The sequence below is a fragment of the Apiotrichum porosum genome (genome assembly GCF_003942205.1).
Source record: "Apiotrichum porosum strain DSM 27194 chromosome Unknown scaffold_1, whole genome shotgun sequence".
NCBI classification, from domain to species: domain Eukaryota; kingdom Fungi; phylum Basidiomycota; class Tremellomycetes; order Trichosporonales; family Trichosporonaceae; genus Apiotrichum; species Apiotrichum porosum.
The window spans coordinates 840,188-856,129 of record NW_021167108.1 but is presented as its reverse complement, the minus strand read 5'-3'; the positions used below and the strand labels follow the sequence as shown (position 1 = coordinate 856,129).

The window sequence follows — 15,942 nt, the reverse complement described above, 5'->3', positions numbered from 1 at the left end:
CGTGCGCGGAGACGCTGGCGTCTGGAGGTTGGGAGACACGGAGGTTTGACGGTGTTTTTTATTTAGGACAGGTGGTGGGCGATAAGTGTCATGACCATGTACGACGATTCGAGAGACATGGGGTACAGATACGCGCAGGCGAGCGCGCGATGGAGGTGGGAACCAGTCGACGCTCTGGGACAGCACTTCGTGTGCCTGGACACAGGGTGCCAGCCGCCTCCTCACTGATCACTGACCTCTTCTCTTCTAGCATGGTGTGCATATGTGCATGGGCATTAAAATATACAAGATCTCTCTCGAGATCAGGTCGTACAAAAGATCTGACACAGGGGTGGTGGTGGTGGTGAACAATTCCATTCCATCTCTCAGTTGATGTCGTGGTCGTCATCCGCCTCTATCAACGGCTCGCGACAAACCATACAGGTATTGCCTTCCTTGAACCAGCGCTTTGCGCATGTCTCGTGCGCCACATGGCCACAGCGGGGCAACAGCACCGCCAGGTCGGTGCCGCGGAACTGGGACAGGCAGATGGGACAGTTGGAGACGCGCACGCCGAGGACCGAGAGCTTGAGCTTTACTTTGCCCTGCGAGTTTGTGCGCTTGCTGTCGACGAGTACCGGCGCAGCAATGAGCGTCTCCATGGCCTCCTTGGTCGCGCCGGGGTCCTTGGCCGGACCGAGGAACTGGGCAAGCTGGTTTAATCCCTCCGCAAAGTGTTAGTATGTTTGTTGTCACGGCGGTGGACACCTACCTCGTATTCACGGCCGCTGCCCTCCAGTCGCGAGACGAAGATGTCCAAGTCGGTCACTTCTGGGCCGGACATGCCCCGCGGGTTGGTATGCGGTTGTGGCGGCGGACGGTGGTCACTTGGCACCCGGCTACCACCTCCCAGGGCGCTCAAAGGGCTGTTTGCGGTGCTTTGGTCTGGTGAGACACCGTTCGAGGCACCGAGGGAAGCGCGATTGGATCCAGGAATCGGGGGAAGCGCGCGAGGACCGCGTATACCAGGAGGGCGTGGAAGACCGCGGCCACCAGCAGCAGTCTGCAGAGCCGGTGAATTGAACCCAGTCGAGGGCGACGGTGTGGCGGTCGGTGGGTCGCTCAGGTCTACCAGCGAGCTGGTCGATGATGACAACGACTGGCCGTCCTGGAGGGTGCGACGCCGCGGCGCCGTCAAGTATGGGTGTCCAGTCACCTGGGCGGCATCCACGCTTAAGCGGAACGCGCTGTTACGAGGAGGGGGCACTGGCGGTGGTTCACGGCGGTTCACTGTAGACGCGTCTTGCGAATCAACCAGAATACGGTACTGTGTCATATCCGGTGATGGGAGGGCGGCTGGAACCTGGTTGCCACCGGGAATGGGCGGACGGCGAGGTGGAGGATGAGGAGCTGACGTAGGGTATCCGGAATGACCAGCTGGTTGTGGGGCATAAGGGTTTGGCGCTCCATATGCCGGATTGGTAGTTTGGGGGTCAAGTGTATGTGGGGATGGCGGTCGGAAGGCTTCCATTGCGCCAGGGGGTAATGGTGAGTGCGTTCTAGGGTCGTATTGTGTACGGTGAGGCAGCTGACGGGGTGGTGGAGGTGGAGGTGCACGTCGCTTTGTGGGAGACGTGGGCGTCGGTGCGTGGGACACTGGCATGATCAAGTGTGGGGTCGTACCGGGGTACTCTGCAGGGCGTGAGCCAGGAGGTGGTCCAGAATACACGCTGAGCGGGCGGTTCGACTGCATGCTGAGCGGACGGTTCGACTGGTCACTTGGTGGGTGGTTTGACTGCTCGCTCCATGACAGGTTTGGAGTGGCGCCAGGGAAACCGATGATGGATCTGCGGGATGGAGGGGGGATGGGCGCCTCCTTGTTGGAACTTGGCTGGCCCTCTGTCACAATACCCATGGCAGATGCGCGGCCACTGGCGATTTGAGCCTCAATCTCCTTTTGCTGCTCAATCTCGGCATGGAAGCGCTGCTGGGTAGCTGCCCTCGCGGCCGCATGTGCACTCGATTCGCCCGAAATCGCATCCCCATCGGACTCGAGGAGGTTGAGCAGCGTGCTCGACGGGGTCGCGAGAGGCACAATGTCGGGGGAGACCTCTGGGGGTCGGGACATGCGGCGCGGGTCAGGCGGCGAAGGCCGCAGATCGATCAGAGGACCAGTCGTGGTAATGCTTCCACTACTTGTCTGTCGCATCTGTCCTGGGTGTTGCTGCTGCTGCTGCTGTTGCTGTTGCTGTTGCTGGTGGCCACCCGGCACTGACCAGCGCGGCGACGAGGTGGTGGCCAGTTGAGGTACAAGCTCTCGCCGCTTCATCGCCGCCTCACGGCTGGGGCTAGGTTGACGGACGGTCGCTTCAGTCGGTGACGTATCCTCAATCGTCATCAGCTGGTCCTTGATACGCGGTGGCGGAGCGCGCGGGGACGGCAGATTGTGAAAGAGCGGCTGCAAGGTCCGCGATGGCCCAGGTGGCGACTGATGGACCGGTGGTATGGGCTGATGATGCTGCGCCGACGCATGTTGACTGGGCGGTGAATGCTGCGGCCGATAGGGATGCGGAGTGGGCAAAGCAGTTGGGAGCGCATGCGGAGAGCCGAATGGAAGCGACGAGCCGGACTGTGGTGGTGACTGCATTAGAGGCTGACCAGGAAAGATTGGCGGCAAGTTTGAGTGTGGCGGGGACATTGTGGCAGGTGTCTTGGCCACCGATGCCACAGACGTGATCGAGGCCATGGACGTGATCGAGGCGTTCGAGGTCGTGCGACGATAGCCTGGATATTGCTGGGTCCCAACCGACGGAATGGGCATGGTAACCGCATTTGGGGAGCTTGAAATGGGCACCCAGCCCCCCATACCTTCGGCGGCGCTGTGACGGTGGCCACCTGGGGCGGGGGCTGAAGGCAGGGGCGGTACCGTCGTCACGCTCGGTGTCGCCGGCGTCGTCATGGAGCGGTGCGGGGTTGGTGGGGGTCCACCGGCGTCATGATGTCGTCTCAACTGTTCAGAGGACATTGAACTGTCACTCTCCATAACAAAAGGCAGCTGCATGGACGCGCGCGAGGTACGTCCGCTCGTAGGTTGCGAAGTCGGCGAGTCAGGGCCTGATACACGACGTGCACCTCTGATCCGCAGTGAACGAGGAGTTTGTGCGTCGTCGGGTGTCTCCGACAGCAACGAAGCAACGTCGTCCTTGTATTCGGCCACATATGACGCGGGTGGGCGAGGCGGGAGCGGTGGTGGGCCAGCCGGAGACACAGCAGCCAGTGATCCATGGGAGCCACTCTCAAACGATGCCACGGACTCGCGCAACCGAGGTGTAACACCAGGGACGTGCTGAGCGCTTTGTGGGCGATAGGTTCGAAAGTCGGAACCGGAACGCTCGCTGGTGACCGGGCTCGGATCGGTGTTTGCAGACGTGGGGACAGGCCGCTGTGGTGCAGTCCCTTGTTGGAGCGATTGCGGTCTCGGCCCCCTGCCAATCTCCGGTGTAGTCTTCTTCCGCTTCCCATCCTCATTGGTGACTAGACGGTAAAGGACGCCGGGCTCCTCTGCACGGGTCACGAGCGCATCTCCGGAGGCGCGGTTGGAGAAAACGACAGGTTTGGAAAGTGGCGCTAGTTTAGGCTTTGCAGATTCATTCTCAAGAGCGGCGATGATCTCCCTCTTGGTCTGAGCTGCAGCAGCGTCACTGCTGGAGCGATCACGACCGGTCTCATATACTTGAGACTGGGCCAAACTCGTCGTTGAACTGTTGTTCGTCAAGGCCGAGAAGGTGGATGTCGAGTTGCGATTTTGACGTTTCAACGAGTCGGGAATGACAGGGACATCCGGGACAGACGAGTCGTGGAGGGTCTGCCTCAGGTCACGGTCTGTGACACTGCTGCTGTGGCTACGAGGGCGATTGCGAGGTAGCGAGTTGGACAAGAAACCGGGTCTATCGTCCAGCTCGCTCGTATCGACCGCGTTCACTCGATTGGGGTCTGCCCGTGCTGCCGCCGATGCCGGTCGTGGTGGCGTGCTGCCAGTGGAAGGTTGAAGGGCGTCCTGCCTCTGGTGCGGCGTGTTCGGAGTCTTGGGACGCTTGGGGTCCTTCTTCTGCACGAGACGGTAGAACACACCGGGCTCTTCGGGCCGGGTGAGGACCTTTGGCCCAGACGTCTCGACAAACACTGCCGGGCTGGTGCGCTGAACAGTCTCCTTGTCGCGCTTCGCCTTGTCCGCCTTGGCCGCTAGAGCGTCCCTTGCTGCTTGAAGGATCTGCTCCTTGCTTGCGCGTCCGGTACCGAGGACTTCAATTGCCTCGCGGACAGCCGTCTCGAGCTCGTCCTTGGGCATCTTCCTGCCACCACTGACCTCTTCGACGGCCGATTCGACCTCCGTTCGTCGACTAACCGCCAAAGCGGATTCCGTGGCAGAAGCCTCGGCCTCGGCACGCCGTGCAGTGGCAGCAGCTTCAGCTCGTTGAGCGGCAGCCTCGGCAGCATGGGCCTGGGCCGATGCAGCCTCGGCCGCTCGCCGAATGTCGGCCTCTACTTCGGTCTCTCGTCGCGGTCGTGTCTCGTTATGTGGCCGCGGCACGGGGACGGGGTCCGGGGTGTTTCCAGAGCGTAAACGGAGTAGCCGGTCGGCTCGCCGTGCGGCCTCACGTCGTACTCTATCCACGAGAGAATAACCAGCAAGGAGGTCGGCATTCCACATCCGTCGGTCCTCGCGCTCGTCTTCGTCGTCGTCGTCAGTCTCGTCATGCGAGGCGTACGAGCCGTCAACGCTGGGAGTTCCAGAGTGCGAAGCGCCGCGTTGACCAGGTACAGGCAGGCTTGAACCCACCGCAGCGTCGAATGATGGTGGTGGCGAGCGCGGGCGTTCGTTGTTGCCGCTGGAACCTGACGTTGGATCACCGACATATGGAGGAAGGTATCCCCCCGACGGTGCTGCATACTCCTCCTCCGTCTCCTGTAGGGGGGAGAATGTTGGAGGAAGTCGCGAGTTGCTCGCTGTCGGAAAGGGGAATGGCGGCAAAGGGTCGTTGGACTCTGGTAGATCTGAAATGATGTCAGGGGCTGAAATCAAGCGACGTTACATTCAACGCACCGTCCCAGACATTTGTTCGGCGCATGCTTGCTCCGCGTGCGAGGCCGAGAGCACGTCCTTCTTCTCGAGAGGAGACGGTCGGCTGGCGCGAGAGAACGACATTGTGCACGACTCGGCGGGGCCTCCGGCGCGACGGAGGGTTGGGTGAGGAGGGGCGTCCCAGCGACGTCGAGCTGCCGTCCATTTGCCCGAGAGTGCGGATGTTGTTTGAGCTACGCCCCCCGTGGAGGACGAGGGGTGGGCGCGAAGGCCCGACATGCTGCACAAGGGGCGGCGATGGATTGCCCCCAGGCATGATGGATGGTGGGGAGAGGAGGTTTGCGGCGTAACCTCCTCTCCCTTGTGCGGCAGCGGGCGACGGCGACCACGTTTGTGGACGACCGCCGTTGCCTCGGTCACTGCCACCACCACCGCTGCTGCTACCGCCTGGCATGATGCTTGGCGGAGAGAGGAGGTTGGCACCGTACCCGCTCGTGGGACGCGGTGTCTTGATGGATCGCACATAGTCGGAGGGGAGGATGAGGCCGCCAGCGCCTGGGACAGGATCTGGCGCCGAACTCGCCATCGGCGGCGGCGCGAGAGCGAGGTAGGGCTCTGGGACTGGTCCATTGTTCCAGTCGGCCTTCTTTCGGTTCTTGCGCGGTGCTGTTGTGTCAGTGAAGGACGATGGAATAGGCGGCGGAGGAGGCAGTGGCAACAGACGCCGACGGCAACAACAACCCATGTGCCGCCGGCCGTGCAGGCGCCAGTCCACTGGTGAGGACTAGGATTGTACTGCCCGGCATGCAGCATGACGGGGTACACTGCCAGGCCATACATCACATTGGCAGAGTGGGGTCGCGATGTGTACTCACTTCCCTGTCCCGACTGCACGACGGAGTCAGCTTTGCTTGTTACCGGACATCGGCGTGGGACTCACCCTTTCGCGACGGGCGCCGACGCCTAGGGCGGCGTCGGCATCGTCGCGGTTCATGGTGGGTGCTTAGGGCAGGCTGTAGAGGGGAGGCGGCATGGAGTGGTAGGGGGTGAGTCTGACAGTTGGGGTTGTGAGCGAGATGCGGAGTGTGGGGAGGAAAGGGTTGAGAGAGATCTTGCAGATGGGTTCAACTGTTGCCGCCCGGCCAGGAGATCGGATGCAACCCACCCCACACACGCGTCATTGGTCTTGGAGACAGCCTGGGCCTTCCCCGCACCCAGGCGTCTTTCATCGCACCGCATTCATTCCCACCGTTCCACAGCCTCCCCCACAGTGGTGCTGCAAAGATGACCGTGTCCTCCCCATATCCGTGCGTATACAGGACCAAAACATTCTGAGAGCCGATTCCTTCCCCTCTGATCCTCTGACATGTGTCAAACTGCAACCCCTCGTCGGTTCGCATCCGCTCAGCTCAGTCCTCTCTCACAGGTGGAGGGAATGTGGGCTCGTGGCCCACTGTCCGACCGACCTCTGCAAGACCACGGCGTCCTCTGCAGCGCAATAAACCAGGCAGCCACTTCATCAAGCTGACGTGCCATGTCAGTTGCCTTGGCACCCAGATGCGTGCTTGCTTCCTCTGGCTCGGCCTCGATGTCTCTCGCTTCGACGGGCTTCGGCCCAGGTGTTTAGACTAAGTGTTACTCCCGAAAAGTATATGAGGTCTGTTTTACCCCTATAAACTATACAGTCCGTAGGACAATAGGGTCATAACTTATTGACACTGTCTGAAGGAGTCTGGGGGGTTGAAGGTTCGATTCCTCGGGATAAACCAAATACATATCCCGAAATGAAGAACCAACACTGGTAGGAAGGGGGTCGACGGCCGTAAAGGGCAAGCCTCAACCTTTTGTCACTCCTCACCAGGTCACCATGTACTTGCACCGTGTTCCATTTTTGATCCAACTCTGCATGAGAGTGCTGCTGGTGGCCAGACCATTGTGCGACTCGCCCAGCATGAATGTGCTCCTACGACCAGATGCCTAGCGACCAGGGGACGTGGACGGCCCGCACACGGTCTAAAGGTCTGCGAGTCCCCAGTTGTGGTGGAGCTCGCTCCGTAATTTCCGGAGCTGGTTGGTGGCGCTGGTGAATGGACGGTAGTGTTGTGAGTCCGGTACCGGCGAGCAAGCTGGAGGGTAGGGGAGCTGTTCTTGGAGACCCGGGGGACACTGCTCTGTCGTATAGCAGCAAGATGGTGGGAACCCCGGGCACAAGACCCACGTTGGGGGACGCCCTTCCAACTTCAGACTTCAATGGTTACTTTCCAACTAATCCCACAGCCATTGTATAGGCAGGATAGAGCATATACGACAGTCGGTTTGTCAGACGGTAATCAACGTCCAGGTAAGCACCTAAAGAAGGGTCCAGGGCTTGCTGGTTCACCAAAGACGTGATCAAGCGAGTGTGGTGGCACAGTCTCGCCAACTGACTTGCAACATGGATTTCGGGAACGAGGTAAACTTGTTGCTCGTAGACCATTTTGTACTGAGGCGGGAACATAGATAGAAAAGAGGAGATATGTCATGAACGGGAATGAAGTGCTACGACAGAGGACGCATAAAAGGCAGTTCATAAATAAATTGCTCCTATCATAGGATATGTGATGGGGCTGATGAGCAACAGGCCAACCCGGACGCACTCGTCTGTCATGCATCCTGTCTAGATCACGACGGATGCCTCTGGCTGCATCGCAAGGGTTGTTTCCATGCATGTTACACATCCAGTGGTAGAACACTAGATGTTTTTCTGTTTTTCAAAAAAGGCAAACAATCTTTTTGCCGCTGGAGCATGTGTATCACACCACACGGTGGAAAAGCAAGAACCCACCATTGCTTAGGTAGGTAGGGGTATAGATGTGGATCATAAAAGTGTGGTCACCCCGTTCGCTCATGTCCGTGTACACAAGTGGCTCACTGGCCACTGGATCACTGGATCGTTGTGTCTGTTATAGGTGAGTTTTGAGTCCGTTGTTCGTGGCCGACTTATTTCACCTTTGAAACCTCCCGTTACGCCGTCGCACCCTGACAACACAGCCAGAGGTGGGCGTTACAGATGCGGGGGGAGTGGGGCCCACTCGGTAATGCGATAACTGCATGGGTCCACGTGAATAGAGCACATAAAGGCGATGGACACGAGGACGTGCCCTGTCTGGTATGCCACTTGCTCTAGACCGTGGCTAGAACCTTCCGGCACCGTGGTCGCTGGGACTGCCGCATACTGCTCCATATCCACATACTACTACTGATACTGCCATCACGGGGTAATCTGACACATAACAACTGGATACAATCTTTTAAGCGAGCTCGAGGTAGCGGCGCACTGCGGTGGGGGTCAGCTCTGCGTCATTGCAGGGGACGGATCGGCAAACTCACTCTCCCAGTCGGTGACTGCACGGCGGTTGAGCTCGAGCTCGTGCTCGCGGGTACCGCCGTAGTGGTCGACGAAGAAGTCGCCAAACACCTCGCGTGCCAGTGAGTCCTTGGCCATGAACACGGCGGTGGCGGTCTCGAGGCTCGTGGGCAGCTTCTTGAGGGTTGCACGGGTGACGCCAGGAGCGCCCATGGGGCCATAGGGAAGCGCGGTCTTGTTCTTGATACCGCGCAGACCGAGACCGAAGATGGCGGCCATGGCGTAGTGGGTGTTCATGTCGGCACCGGGGATACGGACCTCGAAGCGGGTCGCGTAGCCCTTGACACCGGGGGCCGAGAGGATACGGATGGAGGCGGCGCGCGAGTCGTAGCCGTACGACGCGGTGTCGGGTGCCCAGAAGGCCTCACCGCCCAACAGGCGCTTGTACGAGTTGATGGTGGGGCACATCATGGGGATGACTGGATGTCAGCTAAGAGGACCGAGCAGGTCTTAGCTCACCATCAGCGAGACCCTCGAGCAGGCCCGCGAGGAACCACTCGGCCTCCTGGGAGATATACTTGACGTCCTTCCACTGGGCACTGGCGCGACCGCCGTTCTTGACGTCTGCGTCGGTGGGAGCAAAGATGTTCTGGCCGTTCTTGTCACGCAGGGACACGTGAATGTGACCCGAGCAACCCGAAAGCTGATGGTGTCAGCTGGATATCGGGGCGAGGCGCGGTGGCGTCCAAGAGGCGCAGGAGACACAAATAGAAACACCAGATAGCGAGGCCGCGGGGCGAACCAACCACCAGCCAGTCCTTTGCCGGGTACTCACGTTCTCCCATGGCTTGGCCATGAATGTTGGCAGGATGTTGTACTTGATGCCAACGCTCTTGGCCACGAGCTTGAAGAGGGCGGCATTGTCGGCCATGCGGCAGGTGTCGGTGTACGCGAGTGCGGTCTCGAACACACCCGGGCCGGTCTCGGTATCTGTCAAGTGAGCACGGAGCTCCCCAGTAGGAACCTTCCACAGCCAGAATACGCACGGTGTCCCTCAATCTCAATGCCGAACTTGGCCGACTCGTGGAAGAGGTCGTAGAAGTAGTCCTTGTTGTTCGTGGTGCGCAGCATCGAGTAGCCGTGGTCTGGAGGGAAGAGTCAGTGCTGTCGCGGTACAAAATGCAGAGACTTACTGCCAGGGGTGAGCGGGGTGAGGTTGACAAAGCTCTTGTCCTGGACCGACTTGGCCGTCTCGTCGTACTGGAAGTACTGCAGCAAGTCAGTTGCCACCCGACCTCCTTGTCCAACCATCGATCACTCACCTCAAACTCGGCGCCGGACATGCAGGCCCAGCCCGACTCAGTTGCGCCCGCAACGACATTCTCGAGAAGAGTGCGGGGGTCGACGGTAATGTGCTCGTCCGACTCCTGGTCACAGAAGCGGAGGAGGAAGAAGGGAATGTTGTTCTCCCAAGGAATACGGCGGAAAGTAGCAATGTCGATACGAGCAGACAGGTCACGGTAGCCGTTGGCCTTGTTTGACACGAGGCCCTCGTTCATGTACGTCATGTCGTGCACTGTTTTTTATTTGTGGTCAGTGTTGCGCCTTGATGAGCAGTCCAGCCATATTGGCACATCAAACCACGACGACGCCCGCCCAACATTTTGGGTGTTCGCGTGACGTCAAGGTTGGCCGCGTCGCAAACTCACAGTCCCAGCCAAACACGACACCGCAGAAGCCAAAGTCGGACTTGGCAGCGGAGAGGAACTTGGACTTGCTCATGACCTTTCCACGGAGGACGCCATCAACGTCGATACCTGCGTCGGGTGTCAGCGGACCCGCGGGGCGGCCAACTCGACGACAACAACAGCTGGAGCGTACCTGCGACTTTGACCATGACATCGTCCTTGAGGAGGGTCTCCAGCTCCTGCTGGGTCTTGGGTGCGTTCTCGGTGGGGGAAGGGGGCATTGTGAATGATTGTAGTGATGGGGGATGTGAGAGAGATGGGATTGGAGTTGCAATAAGATAGATGAGATACACACGTACGGGAGATGCGAGAACGACGCTCTCGCGACTCGCTTGCCGCGCGGGGCGGAGAGGGGTGGAGGGGGAGAGACACGGCCGCTTGTCGCTTCACGCTTCTGCGAGAGCCCTTCGGACATGCCGTCGTTGCGTCGGCGGGGCCCAAATGGCCAGAGATATGAATTCAGCCTGTTCTTACAAGGCAAGTATCCCACGGTAGGATTACCTCCACTCCGTCAACATTGACACCACCCGCGCAACGCTAGGAGTTGACGCGACTTGACGCGACCAGGCGGGACGCAGTCACTACACACAAGCCACAGATCACAGAGCTCTGGTCAACAGTCATCGTTCATCTCCGTCTTCTCTCTCCACACCATGCCCCCCAAATCAATCGCATCATACTTCAAGCCTGCCAGCGGCGCGGCCGCCGGAACCCCCGCAGCGCGCAACCGCACCACCCCCTCAGCGGCAGCACGCAAAGCCGCCATGGACGCAAAGGACAAGGACAACAAGGACAACGACGAGCCGCCTGCGAAGCGCGCCAAGGTGGCCGCCACCACGACTGCGGGCCGTGCGAAGAAGGGAGCCGGTACGTTCTTATCTTTGAATTCCGTCGAAAAATGGAAATCATGTGGTCCTCATGGTCCTCACACCTCGCAGCTGTGATCCCCCAGGCCCCGACCGTCACCATTCCCCGCGCACAGTCCCGCGCCGAGCTCCGCAAGGCGCTGGAAGCGCATCCCAAGGTCCTTCCTCTGCTGGAACTCGAGCTTGACACTCTTGGCGAGGACTGGCTGCTGGCGCTGCAGGACGAGCTCACCAAGCCGTATTTCCTTTCAGTGGGTGTCCGCTTCTCGCACCCTGCTGCGTCCACTTTTGATATTTGGTATCGTGCCTGACTGCTGCTGATTACCCTTCGCAGCTCAAGGAGTTTCTTATCAAGGAGCAGAGTTCGAAGAAGGTGTTCCCACCAGGTGAGCTTACTGGCCCTACACACGTGTCTGAGCTCACAAGTATAGCCGAGGACATTTATTCGTGGTCGCGCCTGTGCCCACTGAAGGACGTTCGCGTCATCATTGTCGGTGAGTGTCAAGGCCGATAACGAGCAGCCGTATTGACCTTTGCAGGCCAGGACCCCTACCATGTGAGTTATCGATCTAGCCTAACCCGACACTGCTGCCGGCGTCGTTGAGGCCACCGCCAGTGCTTCCTCGGCGGTCGTCCAGTGATAATCGAATCTCTAGTTGAATGCCTGCTGACAAAACAGGACGATGGCCAGGCCCATGTAAGCTTGCCTGTGATAGCTCAATACTGACTCCGACAGGGCCTCGCATTCAGTGTCCGTAAAGGTGTGCGCATCCCGCCGTCGCTGCGCAACATCTACAAGGAGATGGGCACTGCCGTCAACGGCTTTGTTGTGCCCACACATGGGTAGGTGTGACCGTGGCGGTGGTGGTCGTCAGTGCGGGGAGCCAATGACCCGCCCAACGACTTGGAAGCCCTATTTTCTTTGGCTGACGGGTTCAAGTGACCTTACCGAGTGGGCCAAGCACGGTGTGTTGCTGCTTAACACATCTCTCACGGTCCGCGCGCACGAGGTGAGTGCTAGAAGCGTCGAGTCACGAGGGGGACACTGTACCTTGTCGGGTTCACTCGTCAACTCTGTGGACGATCCCTATGTCGACGCTGGCTTCTGAACGTCATCTCTAACCTAACCAGGCGGGATCACACTCGAAGGCTGGGTGGGACCAGTTCACTCTTGCCGCGTTGGGGGCAGTCACAGACTACATGGCCGGATCGCCCGATACTCCGGGAGCCAATGGACTGGTCTTGATGGCATGGGGAGCGCATGCCCAGAACATGATCGCAGGGCTCAACACTGTAAGTCAAGGTTCGGTGGTGTCCCGTCACTCTGCTGCCGCTCTTGTACTTGCCGCTGCTAGCGACCTGTACTGACGCATCGCAGACCCGACACCTTGTGCTCAAGTCGGCACACCCCAGTCCGCTGTCGGTGCGCAAGTTCTGGGGCAACGAGCATTTCGCCAAGAGCAACTCGTGGCTGCGAGAGCGTTACGGTACCGACGGTGGCATCGACTGGAAGAGCCTGGGAGCCTGATCGTGAGCCTTAGCTTAGCATTTAGCGAGCGAGGTTGGCTCGAATGTGCGCGACAAGGGTTTCCGCGGCCTCACTGTGATTACCTCTGGGCACTGCTCGGTCGCTGGCCAAGTGAAAGCCATACGCAAGCCCAACCGAACGCGTCCCGAGGACCGGTGTCAAACCATCATTGTACTGGTGGCGGTTTAACGTTTGGCACCCGTCATGTCGACGCTTGTACCTTTCCTTCTGTATGTACAACAGTACTTGCCGTAGCGCGGGCCGCATTCACCGCCGTGTGCTGTGGGGGGATCTTGCGGCATAGTGATAACGGATGCCACAGACCGCTGTACCACTGGATGGACTTGGGGGCCGTCGTTGTCTCTCACCGAAGCAGCTAGTGGCGTCTGACAAGACTATTTCTGAACCTCACGTCCATCCCATCCGTCCACCCATTCCCACCCATTGCACATGTGACAGCGCGGCTCACAGCCTCTGTTCCGTCATGGTCTGTTTGAGCTTGTCGGATGTGGTTTTGCTTCCATTCGCTCTGTGATCTGTGTCGTTGCTACCCTCGCGCGGAACGCTCGCTCTGCTCGCCGAGGCCGGAGATTTGGTCGCGGGGAGAATTTGGGTTTCAACGGCATCGACGTCCAGCTCGAGCAAAAGCAACATCTCGTCAACGCCGGTATGCCCCTCTTGCCAAGGCTAGTCTCTGGCACTAGCCATAGTTGCATGCCAGGCTTCGGGGAATGGCGTCTTTGCCACCGCCTGCTGCGGTGTCCTAGTCCTGCGTTTCGGGTGCGAAGGACTGGAAAAAAAAAGAACACCGTGACGAGGCAAAAAGGGTTCGTTGGGTTCGGTTCGGTTCTCGGCGATGGCCACAGAAACCCTCTTGCTGTCCGAGACATAACCTTAGTTCGGCTCCGCGAAAGGTATCCGGAACACCACCGATCTCATTCCTCGCCGTCCGCTTGCGTGTTTAGCTCGGTGTTCTCGGTGTCACTGCATGCCGCGTCCGCGTGGGTGTTACGGACGCCGACCAAGGTCGGGGTCTGTCCTGCTACCTCCGGACAGCACACCCCTGACCTCCGAAGGAAAAAAAAAGGAAAGAAAAAACGACAGCAAGCGAGCCGAGTAGCCCGGTCGCAGTAGGAGTATGGCGGTAACGAGTCCATTAGTAGAGTACTAGGAGCAGTAGTATTTGTCGACGACAAACTCTCGGGACAGGCAACATGCTAAGACACGACGGTTTAAAAAAAGGACAAACGGGACAGGCACGGGCATAGGTTTGAGGCAATCTGGTCCCTTTGGACGGTGCGTGTCGTCAGCAAGCAAGCAAGCAAGCAAGCAAACACGCAAAGCCATGCATGCACGCACTGGGCGACAGCCTTGACGCTGTGGCCTGCCCAGAGGATCTTTGGATGCATGTCATGTTGCACGTTCCACTAAGACCAGATATAAAGTTTACACACGCCACGAGGCAGCGCTGGCGCGCTGAGCGGGCGGTGCGGGGGCTGGCAAGCTCTGCTTGCTTCAAGCAGTCGTTGTTATTTATGTATTGTTCGATTGGAACTGGAACCGGGAACGGTCGTGTGGCACGAGCATGGAAACGGCAACGGGGTGCGCTGGATGTGGCATTTATGACATGCGCACCGAACAATGCGGGTTATCTCATGGCGGCAGGTACAGTACACTGATCCACTGACCGAGAGCGACACCAAGCGGCGGGCCGATGCGGCCGATGCGGCGCCGGGCCCCCTCCAGCGGGACAGTGCTGAAGCAGTCGCCGCGACTATGGCTGTTCGGAGGCGGGGGTGTCGTGTAACAGGCTACGCAAGCAACAGCAACGGTAAGAAGCTATACACACTAGCTAACATTGTGGTGGACAACAGTCACAAGCCGCATATCCCCTTGTCGCTTGCCGGAACATGGCTGGCAGAGGTGCAATGTGGCACGGCAACGCCCGCCACAATCTCGCTGTATTGTTCAGGTTTGGGACCCAAACACTACACTGTCGTGTAGAGACCAATACGCCCCCAACCCCCGGCGCCTCCGTCGCCTTGCCTCATGTCGAGGCTAATACGAGCGGGCGGTGGGGTTCCGACGGTCGGAGGCGAGTTGCGTGCCCCCCTTGTCTCTCGCGTCTCTGATCCTTTTAGCTATGGGTAGTGGCTTCGATTGTGTCTGTGCTAGCCACTAGCTGCTGGATACTGTGTCAGTCACCTGTACAACAGCCTCTTGACATACCGCAACGGCCGCACAGACCACCACACCTACCCAATTCATGTATCAAGTGGCATGCCGTTGCACACACCTGGCACCTGGCAGGTAGCAGAGTATAGGAGCGTCCTCGGCACGATCGGTACCCTAGGCAACAGCATCACAACGTTCGTTATCTCCTTTCTGTGTGTTTCGTCTCACGACACGGGCGATGCACCATATGTCTTGAGGGCGGGAGAGAGACTCGAGAAGGATCGATTTCCCGCTCGGGCCCGTTCTCGCAGGGGCTGTGAGGAGCGGGGAGGACCTTGGGACCTTGCGGGGGGGGGGGGGGGGGGGGGGCTGCCACACTGCACGATGGGGGGCGCCAACTGAAACGGTGAACACCGGGAACGTGAACGCCGATGGGAGGTAATGAACGTGGCAGGCAACGGAGGCGCGGCGTCTGAGACGATGAGACGAAGACTATCGGTGAGTGCAAGGAAAGGATCGAGGTCTGTGGTAAGGTAAGGAAGGTAAGGCAAAAGGTACGTGCGGGCTTGGTGTTCGGCAGGCTCTCGGGACGGGGGGGGGCAGAACTGTCAGGTGGTGGCAGGCTGGCCTGCGCAACGCCGGCGGCAGCGACTGCACAAACGGACATGACATGCGTGTTCTGCCACACGGTGCGTCTCTGCCAACTGCGTACTGCTCGGGGACGTTTGTGGCGCGCATTGGTAGCGTTGATGCAGTTGCGATGGACGACGAGATGTTGCCCGACTGGGCTGGTCGCTGCGGTTAACGGCGGCCGCCGGTTTCCAGTCCTGAAGGTTGGCAGGGGCACATGGGCGCTCTTGTGTCGCAGGACATGGACTTGCCAAGGCGACGAGAGCATGTCTGATCTGACCCATTTTCCTGTGAGGCGAACCAATGGCCTTTCTTTCACTCCGCCCTTTGGTGTTGTCGCAGGAGGTTTCTAGTGCAGCATTAAAGTGTGGCAACCACCAGCCCACAAGATGGCTCGTCCTGGCACCGGGCCCTTGGGACGGACCGCGGCAATGGCGTTTTGCAGCAGGAACCGCAGTCTCGTTTTTTTTTTTTATACCTGGCGGGAAGCGCAAAGTCGTTTCACCCTGGAACGGACCGGTATCCGCCCGTTTGGGTTATCGAGAAACAGCAGTGGTATAGGTGGGTGGGTGCACAGGGACCGTAAA

The 15,942-nt window shown here is 59.3% G+C and overlaps 3 protein-coding genes across 3 annotated transcripts; 1 reads left to right on the top strand and 2 right to left on the bottom strand.

Moving 5' to 3' along the window:
• Positions 1 to 365: 365 nt before the first annotated feature.
• On the bottom strand, positions 366 to 6,056 carry EHS24_000281 (uncharacterized protein; the record flags this gene model as incomplete). The annotated part of the gene is made up of 5 exons (XM_028616116.1): positions 366 to 683; positions 752 to 5,034; positions 5,084 to 5,728; positions 5,848 to 5,950; positions 6,003 to 6,056. 5 exons carry the CDS (start codon positions 6,054 to 6,056, stop codon positions 366 to 368), a joined length of 5,403 nt encoding a protein of 1,800 aa, XP_028479973.1.
• Positions 6,057 to 8,352: 2,296 nt separating this feature from the next.
• EHS24_000280 (uncharacterized protein) lies at positions 8,353 to 10,377 on the bottom strand (the record flags this gene model as incomplete). The annotated part of the gene is made up of 9 exons (XM_028616115.1): positions 8,353 to 8,378; positions 8,432 to 8,887; positions 8,928 to 9,111; positions 9,244 to 9,398; positions 9,455 to 9,553; positions 9,602 to 9,677; positions 9,731 to 9,984; positions 10,118 to 10,225; positions 10,290 to 10,377. The coding sequence occupies 9 exons, from the start codon at positions 10,375 to 10,377 to the stop codon at positions 8,353 to 8,355; spliced, it is 1,446 nt and encodes a 481-aa protein (XP_028479972.1).
• Positions 10,378 to 10,809: 432 nt separating this feature from the next.
• Positions 10,810 to 12,550, top strand: UNG1 (uracil DNA glycosylase; the record flags this gene model as incomplete). Its single annotated transcript, XM_028616114.1, has 10 exons — positions 10,810 to 11,023; positions 11,095 to 11,273; positions 11,357 to 11,408; positions 11,454 to 11,516; positions 11,562 to 11,578; positions 11,702 to 11,719; positions 11,759 to 11,865; positions 11,963 to 12,032; positions 12,154 to 12,315; positions 12,401 to 12,550. The coding sequence occupies 10 exons, from the start codon at positions 10,810 to 10,812 to the stop codon at positions 12,548 to 12,550; spliced, it is 1,032 nt and encodes a 343-aa protein (XP_028479971.1).
• Positions 12,551 to 15,942: the final 3,392 nt, after the last annotated feature.